The sequence below is a fragment of the Macrobrachium nipponense genome, chromosome 48 (assembly GCF_015104395.2).
Source record: "Macrobrachium nipponense isolate FS-2020 chromosome 48, ASM1510439v2, whole genome shotgun sequence".
Classification (NCBI taxonomy): domain Eukaryota; kingdom Metazoa; phylum Arthropoda; class Malacostraca; order Decapoda; family Palaemonidae; genus Macrobrachium; species Macrobrachium nipponense.
The window spans coordinates 10,305,851-10,328,350 of NC_087223.1; the positions used below are offsets into that span (position 1 = coordinate 10,305,851).

General features: G+C 36.1%; 1 protein-coding gene across 3 annotated transcripts in view; it reads left to right on the forward strand.

Moving 5' to 3' along the window:
* Positions 1-22,500, forward strand: part of LOC135205040 (acetylcholinesterase-like) — a 182,860-nt gene that overhangs the window by 152,331 nt on the left and 8,029 nt on the right. For all 3 annotated transcript variants that reach the window (XM_064235300.1, XM_064235301.1, XM_064235303.1), the window contains 3 exons: positions 2,169-3,930; positions 14,779-14,921; positions 18,877-19,029. In XM_064235300.1, the coding sequence (XP_064091370.1) occupies positions 2,778-3,930; positions 14,779-14,921; positions 18,877-19,029 (1,449 nt within the window). In that variant the 5' untranslated portion in view covers positions 2,169-2,777. The remainder of the gene's footprint in view (positions 1-2,168; positions 3,931-14,778; positions 14,922-18,876; positions 19,030-22,500) is intronic.

The window sequence follows — 22,500 nt, forward strand, 5'->3', positions numbered from 1 at the left end:
GCCTAGTGCTCCTATGATTATGGGTACGATTTCCACTGGCATATCCCATATCCTTCTTATTTCTATTTTCAGATCTTGATACTTATCCATTTTTTTCCCTCTCTTTCTCTTCAAAACTCTGTGTCCCATGGTATTGCGACATCAATGAGTGATACTTTCTTATTATTATTATTATTATTATTATTATTATTATTATTATTATTATTATTATTATTACGATGCCAAATACAATTTTGTTCAAAAGCCAAAGTTGTGAAAAAGATTACAGATGACAAAAGAGAATTAGTCACTATTATTGATATTTTGACAATTAGTCATAAATTGGTGTATGACCAGCCACTGAAGTAAATGAATAGCGGAAGAGATTCACAAATAAATAATTTTGATAAAGTGATATTTTGTTCAATAAGTTATTTGCCCATTTATCAATAAATCATGGAATTATTGGACATATACATAAGTAAAGAATAAATCAATGAATTAATAAAAAAAAGTTAAACTGTTCCAGTGTCCAGTAAACCTACTAAGAATAATGAAATAGAAATAAGTTGAAAATAATGAAGAAATTCATCAGTGAAATAAAATAACAAATAAATGAACGAATGAATCTATGAATAGAAAACTAAACATGCAAGGTCTGATCCGACCTCCAGCTTACTCGGGATGCGCGCAAGATTTTCCCATTAAGCATAAGTTCTCAACATTATATTCCAAATTTTTTATGTAAATGAAAACGTGCTAAACTCTAAGGTCAAATAGAGCCTTGTTTTACCAACGAAAATAAAAATAAATACGTTATATTTTATTAGAAATAATTCTTCTGAACTGTTCAACATGCACATTATTCATTCTTGACATTTTCATTCTAATAAATAAATCATAAATATTCTATCCAAAAATTCATGTATCTTTAACTCAAAATGAAACACCTTTTTCAGATTTTTTTAGGTTCTTCTATAAAGCTTTCTTTTACACCCCCCCCCCCCCCCCAACAAGAACAACAACAACAACAACAACAAATTAGTTTGTAGGCTTACTTCTCGAGTAAACGATAAATGAATAAATAGCTAAAGTATGAGAAAGTTTTCCAGTGTCCAGTAAACCCACTAATGATAATAGAATGGAAATGAAAAATTTTATATAAGGTGAAAATAGCAGAGGAATTTAGATAGAATTAATTGTCGTTCCTTTGTCTCCTCGGCTCCAATTTAATTAACGAGTTACAAAGTGAGTCATTTAGCTATTGACGTTGGTTGTCGTCTCTACAATCAAATGCAGCTGCAGAATTGCTACGAAAGAAAGAACCTTACCTCGAATTAATGTAGCTTTTATCTACTCCAGACTGCTTTTGTTTTGTGTTTGTTTGTGTGTTTGTGTGTGTGTGTATGAAAGCTCGTTTCCCTGCCTTTGTTGAGATACAGACACCCATCACTTCAACGAACGTTTATTGTTTTGAAGGAAAGGAAATGTTTTTTTTTTTAATAATCGCAGCGAGAAGAAATTTGTATTGTTTCTTTTGTTCTTTTATGTAAACTCCGACAGTTTCTTTTCAGGAAATGTTATTCTTTGGCAACAAGGATCCTTGAATTCGTGGTTTAACAAACAACGACCCAATTGAATGAGGTTTAGACATTAGAAAAAACAAATTATTTAAAACAGGGCTTACATTATTTGAGTTTTTATATTATCAATATTTTTTTTTACAATTTGTTTACTCTGCATACAAATATAGGAAATATATACAAGTTGAATATTTCAGTTTTTATTTAAGACTTTATACAGACTGTTTATTTCACAAATAAATTTAAAAACAGCCAATTCATTATATGACTTTTTACTCAGGATATTCTAATAATTTGTATAATCTATTTATATCTTGAAAAATACAAACAGAAAAAATCAAACTCATCTCACTTTAGAAAGTATCATAAAAAGTGATGGACATAAAAAAGGGAAAAGAAAAAATAAGTCTTTGACCATTGTGAAAGAATGATAAAAGGAAAAAAATAGAGAAAAAAGACAGAATCTTCTTTGGTATCGTTTTTGTTTTTGTCCATGAAACAATAGCATTGTCCTTGCCCATGTTGGGAGTCCATTAGTGCCCTTTGTGTCCCCAACAAATCATTGTTTTTTCTTATGCTAATGTGTCTGCTTTGTTTCTCCTTCAGATCACCAGCCAGCTTTTCTCTCCCCCCCGCCGTTCCCCCTCTCCAACCCCAACTCCAACATCACCACCGTCATTACATCATCGACGCCATTTTCATCATCCACACGATGGAGGAGAAGACAAAACTCCTACTGAGGAACTGGTGAGGGACGAGGTGCCGGCATTCCTAGGCTTGTGATTGGCTGAGTGCCGGCTCATTGCCACTTTGAGTGACGCGAGGAGGTATTATAATCTTGTTTATCATCATCCTAATATTGTTTTTGTTTGCTTTTCACTTGGTATAAAGTCAAAATGACCACAACTAGTTCCTGAACTGTGTCAAAGTGTAGTTAAGTCACCATACAATCCTGTTGAACTTTGTCACAGTGAAGACAAAGTCTTTGAAAAAGTTTGTCGCCCTTGTGGATAAAGTTCCAATGATGTTCAAGAACACAAAGTTTTCTTGAACTCAGCTCAAGTATAGGTCAAGTCTTTTGAAAAAAAGGTTGGCCATCGAATTAACGTTGCGAATACAATTAAAAGCTGACATAACCGTCGTTTACACGCTAATGATTACTTTGTGATAGTTCTTAAAGCTCTAGACAAAAAAAAAAAGAAAAAATCAGCCAATATGACCGTTCAAGCCAACACTTTCTGGCTGCTGCTGACAGCAGCCCTCCTCAGGCTGAGCGCAGCCACTGAATTGCATAATAGCCTCATCAACTCCACCACCCTGGAGATCAACGAGCCCAGAAGGGAAGACAAGGAACGCAAGATCAAGCATGCAAGGCCCAAAGACCCACTGGTGGTCCAGACCAAGAGCGGCCTGGTGAGGGGATTCCGCGTGGACGCCCTGGACAAGAACGTGGACGTGTTTCTGGGCATTCCCTTCGCCAAACCTCCCCTGGGAGACCTGCGCTACAAGAAGCCAGTGCCCATCGACCCCTGGCACGGGATCCTCAACGCCACGAAGCAACCCAACTCCTGCGTCCAACAGCCTTTCGAATACTTCCCGGGGTTCAAGGGCGAGCAGATGTGGAACCCAAACACGGACTTGTCGGAGGACTGCCTTTACTTGAACATATGGGCGCCGTCGCATCTCAGAGAACCTGGGGCTGAGCCCCAGGAGATCCTCGTGTGGATATACGGCGGAGGCTTCATGGGCGGCACCATAACCCTCGACATCTATGACGCCGACATCATGGCTGCAGCGAACAACTTCATCGTGGCCTCGATGCAGTATCGAGTTGGGGCCTTCGGCTACCTGTACCTGGACATCGAGGACGCTGCCGGCAACCAGGGCATGTACGACCAGGCCCTGGCCATGAAGTGGATCAAGGACAATGCTGAGTACTTCGGGGGTGACCCGAACCGCATCACCCTCTTTGGGGAGTCTGCCGGCGGGAGTTCCATCACGATCCATCTCCTGTCCCCCGTGTCGAAGCACCTCTTCGACAAAGCCATAATCCAGTCCGGGGTTGTGAACTCCCCTTGGTCTATCATGACTAGAGAGAAGGCCTACGACATAGGTGTCAAGCTGGTGGATGACGTCGGCTGCAACTCCACCATGCTCGGCGAGCGCGTGGCTGAGGTCATGGAGTGCATGAGAAAAGTCGACGCGGCGACCATCTCGGTCCAGCAGTGGAATAGCTACTACGGGATCCTCCAGTTTCCTTCTGCGCCCATCGTGGACGGGGCCTTCCTCCCGGACGAGCCTCTGGAAATGGTGAAGAGGGGGGAGTGCAAGAAGACGCAGCTTCTTCTTGGATCCAATAAGGATGAAGGTAGGTCCACCGTTTCTATTCTTCATCCTCCCATAATGAGATTCAATGGGTCATCTTCCTAGCTGGTATAGTTGTATTCAATTGGTTTAACCCTGCACGGGCTCTTACTCAAAGGTTTCAACTGGACAAAGAGGTCAGGTGTAGTCTTATAGGGTCAGGCCTACTAACGGGAAGAAAATCTTCCTGATTTCCATTTAATGTTATAAACTTACTCTTCCTTGCATTCTCTTTTATCATTGTCCTCTTCACACACTTCTAAACTCTCCAGTTTTTGAGAATCATAATGATTTTAATAGTATTATTTGTAATATTTAATATGAATGAAATTTTCTACAAGAGTATTTGTGTAACACAGACATGCACCAGAGTTGAACAATCCACTCCATAAAGGTTTATCCTCTCCAAAAGCTACATTCGTATCTCTCTCAAAATTCTACTCAACTGCTACAAAGAACACGATCCACCTTTGCTAAAAATTTAGAAAAAACGGTAAACTTTTGCATAGGAAAACTAACAAAGAAATATGACAGACAAACTAAGCCAAATCTATAATGTTTTTTATTCCCGATCATCTAAAATCAGGTAACAAATGCATTTTTTTTTTTACAATTCCCTGATTTCTTTTCAGACCCTTTGTAGCTCTGCTTATTCGACAGTGCCCACTAGTTTATTGTTGGTGATGCAATGTATAGAGCACATGAAACACATGAAATTCATTTATTTACACAAAGTGGAACTAAACAGAAATAATTTCTCTCTATTTGGGATTAAAATCATTTAATATTTTTATTCACTTACTGTGAATCCCATAACTGGGTTAGAATCATTGTGGACTTTGATACAGTAAGCAGAGAGAGAGAGAGAGAGAGAGAGAGAGAGAGAGAGAGAGAGAGAGAGAGAGAGAGAGACCTCTGAATGGTTTTATACTCTGGAGGATTACCTCATCGAGGCCCTAACATTTTCAATTGTAAAAGTGTCCTCTGTGAAAAACCTTTCAATTATGTCAGATTGAACTTCATCAAACATCTCTCTCTCTCTCTCCCTCTCTCTCTGTCTCTCTCTCGGTGGTCTAGTTTAAATCAACAGAAGATAACTGGAGAACCAAAGTAACAGGCTTTGGTCTCTCGATTGTGAGCCGAGAGAGAGAGAGAGAGAGAGAGAGAGAGAGAGAGAGAGAGAGAGAGAGAGAGAGAGAGGTCAGAAGATTCCAAGACACTCCTAACTCAATCTGGAAGGCTTAAATTAGACTTGGGAGCGACACTTGCTAAACTATGTTTCCCTTTTCATTACTGATTCTTGTTTTATTTTCTTTATTGTCTTGTATCTGCTTTTTTGTCGTTTATCTTAATCTTTCCTTGTTGTCTACACTGATTGCCTGATTGCATTTTCTATTATTTCCTATATTCATTACCTATTTTATATTTGTTTATTTCATTTTTAAATTGCATTATTTTAGTTTCATATCTATTTTTATTTTTTGTTATTATTTTTTTGTCACATTCATACAGTTACTGGTCTGTCTGTGCGGTTCTATATATCCTTTTGTTATATCGGCTTGGCAATGAATAATGCCCGTGATAGTTAGTCATTTGGAGTGGGTGGCAACCCACCTCTTTCTCTCTCTCTCTCTTTCAAGCATTTGATAATGAAAGCGTATCAGCTTATTTGTTATTCTTCCTGAATAAAATCTCTCTCTCTCTCTCTCTCTCTCTCTCTCTCTCTCTCTCTCTCTCTCTCTCTCTCTCCTCTCTCGGCTCTCTCTCCTCTCTCTAGGCTCTCATCTCTCTCTCTCTGCCATCTCTCATACCTGGCACCAAAAGGATGGAAACTAGGAAATGTGCCCCCAGTATAAAAAAAATGTCCAAGAGGAGAGTCTGGAAATTATATACCAATCTGCCTAACATCGGTCGTTTGCAAGATTTTTGAGTCCATAATTGCAGATCAAATTGTGGAACACATAGATGGAAACAACTTATTGTTAAACAGCCAACACGGTTTCAGACAAAACAGATCCTGCCAATCAAACCTCTTGGAGTTTTTTCATAAAATGCTAGGTATTTACGATAGTAGTAGAGCAATAGATATACTCTACTTAGATTTCCAGAAGGCCTTTGACAAAGTCCCACACAAGATACTAATGACAAAAGTTAGAGCTTTAGGAATTGTATGAGAAACAGCAACCTGGGTGGAAGATTGGCTAAATCATAGAAAACAGAGTTGTAATAAATGGTGAAGAATCAGAATGGGCAGATATAACAAGAGGAGTTCCCCAGGGTTCTGTCCTTGGTCCTCTCTTGTTTTTCATTTACATCAATGACATTGATGTAGGAATAACTAGCTGGATAGCCAAATTTGCAGATGACACCAAACTGGGTGTAAGTGCAGCAGACCCAGATGCAGTGGAAAATTCAAGAAATGATCTAATGAAGATAGGAAAATGGTAAAAAAAAAAAAAATAGCAAATGCCTTTTAACGTAGATAAGTGTAAAGTGTTACAAATAGGAACAAACAACCCTCATGCCAGCTACATGCTGCTTGGGAATGACATAAATAGTGTAGAACAAGAGGAGGACCTTGGAGTCATTATTACCAAGGACTTAAAATCCACAAACCAGGGCATAAAAGCAGAAAGGAAGGCACAGAAACTAGTGGGATACATAAAGAGGCAGTTCAAATACACAAACAAGGAAACTGTGCTGCAGCTCTACATATCAATAGTTAGACCCCATCTTGAATAAATGCAGTACAGTTTTGGTCACCAACTAAGAAAAGACATAAATAGATTAGAAGGAGTACAAGCACGAGCCACAAAGTTAATTCCATCGATCAGGCAAATAGATTACCGAAGACGACTAGAGAGCCTGAACATGTATGGCTTAGAAACACGACGATTGCGAGGACAACTAATAGAAACATTTAAAATATTGAAAGGTATAAAAGTAGACAGTAGCCTATTTACATCAAACGAAAACCAGACAGGAAATAATGGATGGCAACTAGAATTGAATAAGCTGCCACCAGAAGTTGTAAAGAGCAACAGTGTGGAAGAGTTTAAAAGAAAGCTAGACAAAATCATTAGGAGGACCTTGTGAATGCATAGTAAAAACTGCTCCTACAGATAAGTGAGCACATGATGTCTCCTCGGATGGGTTAACAAGTCTTTGAGAGATCCTAATCCTTGTAACTCCTTGTTACTCTCTGCCTGTTTGTCCATCCTTTACCCTTTCTCTCCCTTCCTCTGTCTTTCTTTCACATTTTCTCTTCTTTCCCACACTCTCTCTCTCTCTCTCTCTCTCTCTCTCTCATTTTTTTACTCTTTCTCTTCTGGAACACGGGACCCACCGAAAAAAACAAAACAGACTCGATTTTCCGCGAACATTAGCAAATATAATGTTTCATATACACCCCTTCTGGGACATTGCAGATAAATACGAAAATGCGAGAGAGGCACAGATGTGAATGTTCCCAGGGGAGAGAGAGAGAGAGAGAGAGAGAGAGAGAGAGAGAGAGAGAGAGAGAGAGAGAGAGAGCTGACTGTTGTTATTTGGAACTACAATATCATCCCATTTTAAATTCCCATTTGAAATCATTTGGTTGGTAAGAGAGAGAGAGAGAGAGAGAGAGAGAGAGAGAGAGAGTATAAAACAAAACAACTATATAATTAAGAAATATAAAGAATATAAGAGAATTTATTCAAGAACACTTTTTTAATCTCTACTGAGAGAGAGAGAGAGAGAGAGAGAGAGAGAAATTCAATAATCATTTATTTATAATAAACAATAAAATAACTAACACGAAACAAGCAAACAAAAAAAAAAAAAAAAAAAAACAACAACAAACACACCAAAAGAAAATAACGAAAGACGATTCAATTACAAATAGCAATTTAATAATTTCATAAAAAGCAAAAAACTAAAAAAAAAAAAAAAAACCTCGTAAACCAAACAAAAGTTCTCCAGTTATGACAATGGTGTCCCCAGGCTTCCCTGATCAGTAAATGTTGTCAACAGTTTTCTCGGAATTAAAGAGCTCCCACTCAGTTCCCCCCTCCTATATCCCCCACCCATTCCCATTCCCATTCCCATTCCCATTCCCACAAACCCACGCACCTCTTACGCAAAGCCACGCCCTCCCCATTTTATGGAAACACAATCAATAGACTTGGCATAAGTGGGTCAAGAATCCTTTCATATTGGGAGGGACTTCATTAATAATGATGAATGAGAGAGAGAGAGAGAGAGAGAGAGAGAGAGAGAGAAAGAGAGAGAGAGAGTATTTATTATTGGGTATTTTATTTCCATCAATATTTCAAATATCATAGATATATATATATATATATATATATATATATATTATATATATATATATATATATATATATATATATATACATATATATACATATATATAAATATGACAGCCGTTAAAGCTTCAAATTATGATTAGCAATCCTTCTTAGGTATATTCTGCTTGTTCTTTGTATATTAGATACATTTTTCTTTTGCAACACTCCTTGATAGGGCTGAATCAAAGGCATTACTCACCCCCACAGCCATTCTGCACCAAAATGGGTGCGCGGTGCCGTTTCTCTACAGCAACTATTTTCGACACTGCTCTTTGAAGCTAGTAGGCTAACACATGTTAGAGTGTCTGCTGTATGTGTGTCTCTCTCTCAGATTATAACCAAAACAACCTAATGTTTTCATTTTCATATTTTTCTAGATTCTCCCTCTCTCTCTCTCTATTCATGTCTAACAATCAGTCTATTTCTCCACCTTGAACTACGTGCAAAGTCTCTCTCTCTCTCTCTCTCTCTCCTTTAGTATTCAGGGCAAGACCCGCGTTCCTTTCTGAATAAATGCAGCTCCTCTTCTCACCTGCCTCCTTCTGCCACATCTAGCGAGTCGTGTTTTGCTAAGATTCGGGTAAAAGGATGGTTTGGGACGGTGTGGTTCTTACAGGGGTTATATCTTACGCTCAAATACACACCTACACACACGCACATATACATACATAGGTTTTTTTTATGGAAATGTGCGTTTTTCATACTTGTTAATGCACAGGGATAGTTTTTTTGAAATCGATTGATACTGATTGATTGAGATGTAAATGGGTAGTACTGCAATATATAAAGAGGTTCATATATATATATATATATATATATATATATATATATATATATATATATATATATATATATATATATATATACTTTATTTACATAACCATAAGATGAAAGACTTGAAAAAGCCTGGTTCAAGTCGTAATATCATCTCCCTTTTCTTTCATTCAAGTTCCTTTTCACAAGATAGACTTTGAAGTCCCTTGCATCTGAAGAATCATTACTCTTTCGTGAAAGCCCTGAGAAACACTACAGAGTGACACAAACCCCTGTGAAACATTACCCCCCTTTTTTTGTTTTTGTTTTTGTTTACATACCACCACGCGTGGCGTAACACCGAGCCTTCATACCTGATGTTGAGAATCACCACTGGAAACGAACCAAAACAAAAGGGAGAAGGGACGCATGCGCAGAAGGGCATCTTTGGGTCTAAGCCCCGCCCCCTATTCTGTTTAGTTTTTAATCATTTTTTCCTCCAAAGGATTTTTTCAAGGGAAGATGAGAACAAAATCCATAGACATCGCTTTTATATTTTATAGGATGTATCTTTTGTTTAACAAAAAACCTTATATAGAAACAAAAAGAAAAAGAGGGTTTTTTTCGTCCCACTGATCTAAACAATAGAAATGACTTTTATTTGTTTGGCTAAAAGTATAACATAGAATTTTTCATTTTTATTTTTGCAGCCAATTAAAAATGAACTTTATGCTTCTTGTTTTATGAACAGAACTGTTATCAGGGATATTATATAAGCAATATTGTCTTTTTAATATCCAGACAAAGAATTTAGAGCTTAATATCCCATATCCGAAATAGAGCAACTCCCCATTTAACTAAAATATTAATTATATTTCTCACTTAGAATTATTTTAGAATTTACTTTGATATTTTAGATGATATGACACTGCCATTACTAGAAAACAGCAAAATAGTTTAATATTTTTGTAATAGAGAGGCCGATGGGAGGGGCATTCGAAAGCCCATTCATGAAGCCCAATTAGGGGACGAGGTCAAATGAAAGTTTGAAACCGTACATTTCATGGAATATATAAGACAGAAAGAAAATTCCGAAGCCAGGTAGTACAGGGAACAGTTTTTGAACTTTCCACTGCAAAAAAGACTTATTTCCTAAGCTGAAATTCGAGAAGGGGTAGCCAGACAGGTTCAACGAAGGTCCTTCAGAGAGATAGATAAAAGAAACTATAATAAAACTAACAGGTTTAGTGACGAATCTTCCGAACTCTAGAGTCAGACGTCTCTTTTGAATCCCAGAATAATTCATTTTGACTTTTGGTAAAGTCTACAGGTTTTTGTCGTTAATTGACATATTTTTTTAGTTTATCAAATTTTTTTCTGTGAATAAACTGAATATAATATTTAAGATTCAATTTGCATGTTTTGTATTTAACTGATAATTATCTATCTGTCTATCGACATATCTGTCTATTCAAATATCTATCTATTATATATATTATATACAAACTTACAACTGTAATCTTCATAAGCTAGGAATGGTCTGCTTCTCTCTCTCAGAATAGAAAAAAAAGTGACCAAACTTTAAATCTTAAACTCGATTAGTAATGAACCTTGTTGATGATATTTCCTAAGGGGCAAATCACTACTGTGCTAAGCAATATGTGATAAAAGATGAATTATAATTGTAATATTCCATTTGGTATTTGCACCCAACACTATGCTTTTCCCAAAACTAACGGACTGGAGTACTACGAAAATTCAATAAGTGAAATAAATTGAAATGAAGTATATGTAAGCACCATCGACGTTCAAAAATTCAAATCATCCACTACTATATATCATGTGACACAAACACAAAATTAACATTTTGCAAAGTCACGATAAGGCTGATTAACCAATCACAAATCCCGACAACCAAAGCTGATTATAACTGACAATAACAATGAAATTAATTATGGTTGAAATACACAGATAAAATAATCATATGAATAAAACAAAAATAAGAGGCTTCTTGCCTTACTTAGAAGCTGCCATCTTTAGATAGTAAACGCTGAGGTACTTGTTACACTAACAAAATCAGGAGGTTCTTTGCTGTACAAACAAAGCCATGGGTCACTCATTGCACTAACAATTCACTAAGATATCCACGTTGCAGTTCCATTCTCGTTTTCTTTGTCTGCAAAGTATACTAAATGTAAACAAAGGATTAAAAACAGTTCGACTGCCCTCTATTGGCCAGATGCTAAAATACAAAAGCTTGTGAAGTTTGTAATGCCGGAATTCTCTCTCTCTCTCTCTCTCTCTCTCTCTCTCTCTCTCTCTCTCTCTGTTTGGTTAATAATATTTCTGTCCATTGTCCCTCTCGTCTTCCTTTGTTTGCGTCCTTTTTTGTCTATTTAATTCCCTAGTCTCTTTGACTGTCCAGCTGTTAACCTGACCGATCAAATTCCTGTCTTCCACTCTCTCACTCTCTTAATTTATCTCTCTCTCTCTCTCTCTAATCATTTATTCTGAATAGACCAGAGGTCTGTCTGTTTGCCTGTCTGTCTGTCTGTCTGTCTGCCTGTCTGTCTGTCTGCCTGTATGTCTGTCTATCTGGAACAAAAGATACAGGTCGTCAACTATTCACATATAACCCTTTCCTGTCAACTATCAGTCACTTATCAGTCCCCTGCCTACCCCCCCCATTCCCTCATTCTCTCATCTATGACCATCCCCCTACCCCACCCTATTAGCCATTCACCCATACACTACCATCCCACTACCCACCCACTTCCCCATCCCATACCCATTCCATACACCCTTCCCCATCCCACTATACAACCTCTTGAGGACACTCGAAGAACAGCTTAACGCCTTTAAGGTTTTGTCCCTCAAGTTATAATGATCTACTTCAAGGGGGAACTAACCTCCTTCAGTGCCTCCGTCAGGAGGTGGCGTGTCCAAGGGTTCCAACCGCCCCCACCTGCCCCCACACACACAAGGGCGTCAGTCCCTTTTGATTGAGATGTCAAGGGACGCCCATTGGAAGGGTTAGGTTGTGGTTGAGGTTGGAGTTTCAAAAGGGGTTGAGTTGAGGGAGGTTGAAGTTTTCTGTTTAGTTATACTAGAGGTTGGTGCGTGTGTATATGTACATGTAAATAGATATATAGATAGATAGGTTGAGAGAAAGATAGATAGATTGAGAGAGAGAGAGACCGATGCTGAGATAACCAATAAGTATATATGTTGTTATTTCTTATATTATGATGATACCGTCATGATTATTATTTGAAAAAAATATTCCCCGTTCTCTCTCTCTCTCTCTCTCTCTCTCTCTCTCTCTCTCTCTCTCTCTCCCTTAAAACTACTAAACCAACAAAATAAGCGTTCACGTAACCCCAATATATGAACTTATAACCAAGCCTCTTTTCAGAAGATGAATTTTAAGACAAAACAACATAAAAAAAACTCTAGAAAATTAAATGATAACTTCACATCCGGATCAAATTGAATCTCTCCGAACGTCGGACTCTGTCATGTTTCTATTACTGCTGCTTCAACCACATTCTGGATGGAATTCGAACGATGAGTCAGACATGCCCTTGGAAGGGTAAAGGTGCCAGATGGTTCGTTTATCTATCCATCTATTTATTTACGTTTCAAATTATCTGAGTGTGGGTATGACAGTGTAGCGTTTGTACACATGTATATATATATATATATATATATATATATATATATATATATATATATATATATATATATATATAATATATATATAATAGTAATAATAAAGGAGCCCATAAAAACGCCAAAATATAGAGAGAAAATAACCATATTTTAGAGACTGCTGTTTCCCTCTTCTGGTAGATGAATGAGAAAAGTTACAAAAAAGGTAGTATTTATACCAAGAGAGCAATCCACAGGTAAGCCAATTTAGGTCACTCCCGCTGATAATCTTCCTTTAATCCTCTTAAGCTTTGGCTGAGCGAAAACTTTGTCAATGATCTCTGATCGCATGCGCCCTTTGTGATGTTCATTACCTGTCTCTGCTTTAATCAAGGCCGAGATTCCATCTACCTGAAGAGGGAGACAAGGCAGTCTCTGAAAATATATTTTTTCTCTCTATATTTTGGGTGTTTTTATGGGCTCCTTGTTTATTGGATGGAATTCTGGTTGTGACAGAACATTTCTACCGGTAATCAATATATATATATATATATATATATATATATATATATATATATATATATATATATATATATATATATTATATAGGGTATTTTATCATTTTAACCGTGATTCATATACATATATCGAACTACAAATGTCGTTTAATATCTAATTCGCTCTACCTCGGAATTAATATATTTTCATATATGCTTAAGCGAGGGGGAATTTATTAAACGATAATAGAGTTGGCGATCGACAGGCGCGAACCAGCGACCTCCCAATTCTAGGACTGGCAGTGAAGCAAGCCTATATATATATATATATATATATATATATATATATATATATATATATATATATAATATTATATATATATATATATATATATATATATATATGTATAACTTTATACATATACATTGAAAACAAAATGGGTATTAATCGATTTCCAAATTTGGAAAAATATGTACATTTTGCATTGGAGTAAAAAGTATCGTAGGAAGTGGTTGTTTATGTAAACAATTTTAATGTTAACAGAATATCTGATGAGGGGAAAAATTAATGGCGTTTCCAATGTGTAAATTTTGTGAAGAAAAAAAAAATAAAATAAAAAAGTGCTTTGAGTATCAAAGGCAAAGTTAATTACCAAAAGTATTTAGGATTTATGGTGATAAGAAATATAGAATAACCAAAAATGAAAAGTATTTATGTTCCCTTGGCTTTCACAAAACATAAAAAACAATAAGAAAAATATACAATGAACAAGAAACGAGACGAACACATTATATTACTGAAACTCAAAACAAGTTGTCATTATACTCCCTGAGTTTGAAAAGGAACATGAAAGCAATTTAAAAAATCATAAAACGAAGAAATAAAAATAAATAAAAAAAAGAGAGAGAGAAAGGATAAAACGAAGTAGTCCACGTACACCGGAAGATGAATAAAGTCGAGGCAGAAAAAAGAATAAAATGAATGAAAAGGAGAGAGCGAGAAAAAAAAGAGACAGAGAATGAAAGTTAAATTAAGAGCTCCCAAAAGTCAAGTCTTGAATAGAAGGAACGACTCAGAGGAAAGAATTAAAGGAAACCTTCTTCTTCTTCTTCTTCTTCTTCTTCTTCTTCTTCTTCTTCTTCGTTGAAAAAGAACACGGGATAGGAGGAGGAGCAGGTGGAGCAGGAGTAGGAGGAGCTTATGAATACACTTACGTTGATGTATTTGTACGTATAGTGACTGTACTTTTGTTGTCGTTTATACTTATCATTTTGTAGTCCCAAGGGGGTCTGTCTTTCAATTGGTTGTTTGTTTGTTCGTTTTACTTGGTATAGAATAGTGATCCTAAGCCTAAATAGTTTTAATTTATCTGAGAATTGTTGTTCATACAAACACACATGCATATATATATATATATACATACATATATATTATATATATTATATATATATATATATATATATATATATATATATATATATATATATATATATATATATATATATATTATATTATTATTATTATTTATTATTATTATTAGTTATTATTATTATACCAACCCCTATGCATTCAGATAATACCCAAAGCCTTCCAACTCCCCAGGAACCTTCTGGATTGTCTACGACTATATGAAACACTTCCAAAAGGATGAAGCTAGCTATCTGGAAAGAAAGGAGTTCCTGGAAATCATGAATGACATTTTCAAAGCTTTGACTCCTTTGGAAAGGGAAGCCATCATTTTCCAGGTGGGATAATCAGTGTTTGTTACCTGTTGATGCCATTTTTTAATCCAGATGGGATAATGTGTTATTTTACCAGCCAAGATTTTTTTTATATATATATTTTTTTGCTTTATGGGAATTGTCAGCATGGTGAGGTAAATCTCTTGTTGAAGTCTATTTTAACCCAGGTGGAATCAACAGCATATTTTTACTAACCAAGATTATTTTTTAAGGTAATGCTTATTTTTTTCTTGTTAGAAATTTTTTCTCAGGTGTAATTGTCTTCAAGATTAGGTAGATTGTTTTTTTACAGGTGAGGTGATAAGTGTCTGTAGCCTGGTAAAGTCATTTTTTTAAAGGTGAGATAAGATATGCTTTTGCAAGGTGATTAATTCATAAGGTTATGCATCGTTTTTTCTCATAGAATCTTTTAGGTCAGGTTAAGTAATCTTTTGACAGGTCAGATAATTAGAGGTTGTCACCTGCTGAAATAATTTCAATACAAGTGGGATACAATGTGTTTTTGCCAGATCATTAATTGGTAAGGCAATGAATCATTTTTACTGTTGGAATTTTCGGGGTCAGATATAATTGTCTTGTAGGTTAGGTAATTTTTTACCGTTGAGATAATTAGTGTTTCTTACCTGTCAAAGTCATTTGTATGCAGGTGGGAGCAACAGTAATTTCTTTCTAACCAAGATTAATTTGTCAGATAATGCATCTTTTTCCTTTTTGTAATTTTTTTAGACAGCTGTAACTGTCTCCCAGGCTAGGTAATTATTTGCAGGTAAGATAATTATTTTATACAGGTGAGATTAACAATAATTTTTATTAGACCAAGACTAATTTGTAAGATAGTGCAATTTTTCTTTGCTGGGGGGCGGGGGTAGGGGGAAATTCTTGATGTCAGGTAGAATCGTCTTCCAGGTTAGGACACATTTTCCTACAGGTGAGATATTTAGTGTTTGCTAATAGGTCAAATGATTTCTCCATGTGAGCTTAAATACTACAGTAAAACATTATTCATTTGAATTATTATTTTGCTATGATCTCGTTATTCCCAGTTGAGGTCTTCTGCGGTTACAAAACTGTTACAGTTAGAGCTATGATCTCGTTATTCCCAGTTGAGGTCTTCTGCGGTTACAAAACTGTTACAGTTATGGCTATGAATATATGTGCTAGTTTTTAAGGATAAGATTAATCAGAAATTCCCCATTCAATTTCGTTCCAAATTAATTAACTTTTCCAGGCGTGGTCATTAATATTTTAACAGATTAGATTAATTAGTTAACCTGAGGTTATAATTTTGGGGATTCCTGATTGATACAAAATTATTTTTTTCCAGATGATAACATTTCCATCTTTTTCATTATATTTTACAATAATCACCAATATTATCTGTGGGTTAGATCATTCATATTTTCAACAAAGATAATTGGTGGTTTTGAGCAGTAAGATCATTGAATAATTTGTAAGAGATCATCCACATCTGACTATTTATTTCCTGTAGGCTGAAAAGCCATCTGGTATAATGATTGATGTAAATATTGGGTGTCAATCTCTTACTGATTTTTAATAGGCTTAAGATTTAGCTGGGTTAAATGTAAACTGATAGAAATTCCATTAAAGTTAAAACTATGAATTTCCAGGATATGATAGCTATCTTGTACTTTCCATGTCTGAATAAACAAAATAAAGTTTTTGGAATGCACTGTTCCCCCACCTCTCTCTCTCTCTCTCTCTCTCTCTCTCTCTCTCTCTCTCTCTCTCTCTCCTCTCTCTCTCTCTCTCATTTCCTCAAAAGACAAATAATTGGTAATGCAATACAGGCTGAATGTTTTCCTTTGTATCAACGTTCATTTTACCCCTTTCTTGTTCTTTTCCTTTGAATGCACGGGAAAAATATTTCGTAATAGGTTTCCTTAATCTTTTACAGCTCTTTCTCTCTCTCTCTCTCTCTCTTCTCTTGTCTGCGTAAAGGCATTTTTACGTACATTTATTACAAAACTGGAAGACAGCCTTTATATTTTCTTAAAATGTGGGCCAACTCTCTCTCTCTCTCTCTCTCTCTCTCTCTCTCTCTCTCTCTATTCTCTGGGCTCTCTCTCTCTCTCTCTCCTCTTATGGATTTGTCCGCCATATAAATTGCAACTTTCTGAAGCTCATAAGTCAATGTTCATATATGTACTTGAGCATAAGCATTGACAAACTCTCTCTCTCTCTCTCTCTCTCTCTCTCTCTCTCTCTCTCTCTCCTCTCTCTCTCTCTCTCTCTCTCTCTCTCTGGATCTGTCCGCATATAAATTGCACTCTCTGAAGCTTGTAAGTCAATGTTCATATATGTACTTGAGCATAAGCATTGACATACTCTCTCTCTCTCTCTCTCTCTCTCTCTCTCTCTCTCTCTCTCTCTCTCTCTATGGATCTGTCCATGTATAAAATTTCTCTCTTTGGAGCTTGTAAATCAATGTTCATATATGTATTGAAGCATAGGCATTGACAAACTTACTCCCTCCCTCTCTCCGTCGTTTATCAGGGCTCGTATTTCGATCCAGCCTCTTTGAAAGCCCACACGCCAGGCTTGTCCTCTGCATCCTGCGAAGGATGGAGTTTTAGGAAGAGGGTGCTTTAAATCCTGTGCTGCTGTCCTTCCAGTTGATGAGAGAGAGAGAGAGAGAGAGAGAGAGAGAGAGAGAGAGAGGAGCTGGGTATTTAAAATTTTAGAGTAATCTTTCCCATGATAGGGAGAGAGAGAGAGAGAGTGAGAGAGAAATGGAGGAAAAAAGATATTGACAATTTTTCCAGTTTATGAGAGAGAGAGAGAGAGAGAGAGAGAGAGAGAGTATATTTAAGTTCCTTTTTTCTCTTCCAGTTATGGAGAGAGAGAGAGAGAGAGAGAGAGAGAGAGAGAGAGAGAGAGAGAGAGAGAGAGAGAGGGAGGAGCTAGAGAGGCAGAGAGAGAGAGAGAGAGGTTTGGCAGCTTTAGGTTCACTTTATTCTTTAAAAATTTATTTGCAACTTCCATACAATGATGTCATAAACACATGTCGGCAACATGTCCCACACATATCACAAACAAGTTGAAAACAAATCAACAACTTTAAGTGAATAGCGGATCTTTGGTAAATGTGGGATAATTGTCCGAAGCCCTAGTCGTCATTAACAATAATTCACTAAATTGTATTAAACTTGTTGGTGATATGTTAGTGATAGTTGCCAACTTATCACTAACCTGAAATTTTTTGTTGGTGATGTGTACGAAACAAGTTCCCAACATGTTTTTATGACTGATTTTACTGCCCTGTGAACCCACCTGCTTCTGGTTATGACTACCAGTTGAAAGCCACTGACTTGTATTCAACTTGTTGGTGATATGTATGCAACCAACTGGAAGCCACCGACTTGTATTCAACCTGTTGGTGATATGTATGCAACCAGCTGAAAGCCACTGACTTGTATTCAACCTGTTGGTGATATGTATGCAACCAGCTGGAAGCCACCGACTTGTATTCAACATGTTGGTGATATGTATGCAACCAGCTGGAAGCCACCGACTTGTATTCAACCTGCTGGTGATATGTATGCAACCAGCTGGAAGCCACCGACTTGTATTCAACCTGTTGGTGATATGTATGCAACCAGCTGGAAGCCACCGACTTGTATTCAACCTGTTGGTGATATGTATGCAACCAGCTGGAAGCCACCGACTTGTATTCAACATGTTGGTGATATGTATGCAACCAGCTGGAAGCCACCGACTTGTATTCAACCTGTTGGTGCTATGTATGCAACCAGCTGGAAGCCACTGACTTGTATTCAACTTGTTGTTGACATGAATGCAACAAGTTCCCAACATATGTTTATGACACCTCTGAAACCACCTGCATCCTCAAAGCAAAAATAAAAGTGTGATTTGGACATCATGTCTCTATACAATACAAATGTAGTTTTTTCACCAAACCATTCATTTTTCCTCACAGTACACTGACTGGGAGCACATCAACAATGGCTTCCTCTACCAGAAAGCGGTCGGGGAAGTCGTTGGCGACTACTATTTCGTGTGTCCTTCTAATTTGTTCGCAAACCTCTATGCTGCTCACTGCGACTCAGTCTACTATTACTTCTTCACCCATGTAAGTACACCTTGAATTCAAGTAATTAAGTATGTGTGCTTTACTCATGTGAGTGTACTTGGAATTAAAGTATTTAAGTATGTGTGCTTTACCTTTGTAAGTGTACATGGAATACAAGTATTTAAATATGTGTACTTTACTCATGTAAGTGTACTTGGAATTTAAGTATTTGAGTGTTTTTACTTTACTCACGTAAGTGTACTTGGAACTGAAGCATTTAAGTATGCATACTTGACTCATTTAAGTACGCTTGGAACTGAAGTATTGGAGTATGCATACTTCACTCAAGTTAGTATTTAAGTATGTATACGTCACTCATAACTTAGAACTGAGGTATTGAAGTAAACAGCAAAAGTATGTTAATGCAAGATATATAAATGGTTTGTAATTATGCTATCTGTATATTAAGAGAAGATAAATGTATGCTCATATTGCTACGGTCACTGAAGATAAGTTTGGTCTGGTCAGTATCTGAATAGGTGACCACTAAAATATACCTGATAAATTCCAGTAAGGTACCAGATTTGGAACCACCTATATCAACATATCTGGCAAATAATTTACATAATCCCTACTTATAAAATCCTTAAAAACATATGGACTTATTCATAAATTAACCAATCTATAAAAATCTATGGAGCCTTTTTCATAAATTAAGAAATCTATAAAAAATAATCTATGGATTTTTCATACACTAACAAATCTATAATAACTCTGAAGAGGTTTCTCGTAAACTAACAAATAAAAAAAAAAAAAAATATGGATTTTCTCATACATTACCAAATCTATAAAATATTCTACGGAGTTTCCCCATAAACTAATAAATCTATAAATAAATCTATTGATTTTCTCATAAACTAACATGTATATGAAAAAAATCTATGGTTATCTCATTAACTAACAAATCGATAAAAAAATCTAAGGAAGTTTTTCACTAACCAATATATATATATATATATATATATATATATATATATATATATATATATATATATATATATATATATTATATATATATATATATATACTATATATATATATATATATATATATATATATATATATATATATAAAGTTAGGCACTCTCGATAAACTAAAAATTTATAAAATAAATCTTTGAATTTACTCATAAACTAACAAATATAAAAAAAAAAATACTACGGAGTTTTCTCACCAACTAACACATCTATAAAACATCTAAGGAGGCTTCTCAGATACTGAAATATCCAATTAGAACAACAATCCTGGTAATTTGCCATAAACTAACAAATCTCTAATACAAAATCTATGGTATTTCCTCATACAGAATCAAATTAAATATAAAGTGAGGGGCTTCTAAGTCTTTTGAGAAATGGGGAGGTGGCAGTTTCCCCTAGGAAATTATTATTATTATTATTATTATTATTATTATTATTATTATTATTTCGTCTATCTCTACCGTCCTATCCGACTGGGGGGTATTTACAGTGTGGGGTTCCGGGTTGCATCCTGCCTCCTAGGAGTCCATTACTTTTATAATAATAATAATAATAATAATAATAATAATAATAATAATAATAATAATAATAATAATAATAATAATAATAATAATAATATTATTATTATTATTATTTTATTATTATTATTATTATTATTATTATTATTATTATTATTATTATTATTATTATTTCCTTTTTGGCTTATCACAGTCCTCCAATTCGACTGGGTGGTATTTATTTATAGTGTGGGGTTCCGGGTTGCATCCTGCCTCCTTAGGAGGCCATCACTCTCCTTACAATGTGCGCCGTTTCTAGGATCACACTCTTCTGCATGAGTCCTGGAGCTACTTCAGCCTCTAGTTTTTCCAGATTCCTTTTCAGGGATCTTGGGATCGTGCCTAGTGTTCCTATGATTATGGGTACAATTTCCACTGGCATATCCCATATCCTTCTTATTTCTATTTTCAGGTCTTGATACTTATCCATTTTTTCCCTCTCTTTCTCTTCAACTCTGGTGTCCCATGGTATTGCGACATCAATGAGTGATACTTCCTTCTTGATTTTGTCAATCAACGTCACGTCTGGTCTATTTGCACGTATCACCCTATCTGTTCTGATACCATAGTCCCTGAGGATCTTTACCTGATCGTTTTCTAGCACTCCTTCAGGTTGGTGCTCGTACCACTTATCACTGCAAGGTAGCTGATGTTTCTTGCACAGGCTCCAGTGGAGGGCTTTTGCCACTGAATCATGCCTCTTTTTGTACTGGTTCTGTGCAAGTGCCGGACATTCGCTTGCTATGTGGCTTATGGTCTCATTTTTCGTATTGCACTTCCTGCATATTGGGGAGATGTTTATTTCCGTCTATCGTACTTTGAACATATCTGGTTCTTAGGGCCTGATATTGTGCCGCTGTTATCATTCCTTCAGTTTCCTTCTTTAGCTCTCCCCTCTGTAACCATTGCAATGTGTCATCGCTGGCTAGTTCTTTAGTCTGTCTCATGTATTGTCCGTGCATTGGTTTGTTGTGCCCTTCCTCTGCTCTGTTTGTCATTCTCCTGTCTCTGTATATTTCTGGGTCTTCGTCTACTTTTATTAGTCCTTCTTCCCATGCACTCTTGAGCCACTCGTCTTCACTGGTTTTCAGATATTGCCCAGTGCTCATTCTCGATGTTGACGCAGTCCTCTATGCTTAGTAGTCCTCTCCCTCCTTCCTTTCGTGTTATGTATAGTCTGTCCGTATCTGCTCTTGGGTGTAGTGCTTTGTGTATTGTCATATGTTTCCTAGTTTTCTGGTCTATGTTGCGAAGTTCTGCTTTCGTCCATTCCACTATTCCTGCACTGTATCTTATTACTGGTACTGCCCATGTGTTTATGGCTTTTATCATATTTCCGGCGTTGAGTTTTGACTTGAGTATCGCCTTGAGTCTCTGCATATATTCTTTCCTGATCGTGTCCTTCATCTCTTGGTATTTTATATCCCCTCCTTCCATTATTCCCAGGTATTTGTATCCTGTCTCATCTATGTGTTTGATGTTGCTCCCATCTGGTAGCTTTATCCCTTCAGTTCTCGTTACTTTGCCCTTTTGTATGTTGACTAAGGCGCATTTTTCTATTCCAAACTCCATCCTGATGTCCCCAGATACAATCCTTACAGTCTGGATTAGGGTATCTATTTCCTTGATGCTCTTACCATACAGCTTGATGTCGTCCATGAACATCAGATGGTTAATTCTATTGCATTTTTCTTGAGTTGGTACCCGGCATCCATCTTCTGCAGTACTTTTGTTATTATTATTATTATTATTATTATTATTATTATTATTATTATTATTATTATTATTATTATTATTATTCGTACAAATCTCATAATCACATGAGTTACTGGAATAGTGAAGAAATCCACAGTGGTGGAAGCATAAATATTTATGGAAAATATTTTTCATATATATTTATACTCATATCATAGCGGATTTCTTCATCTATAACGATA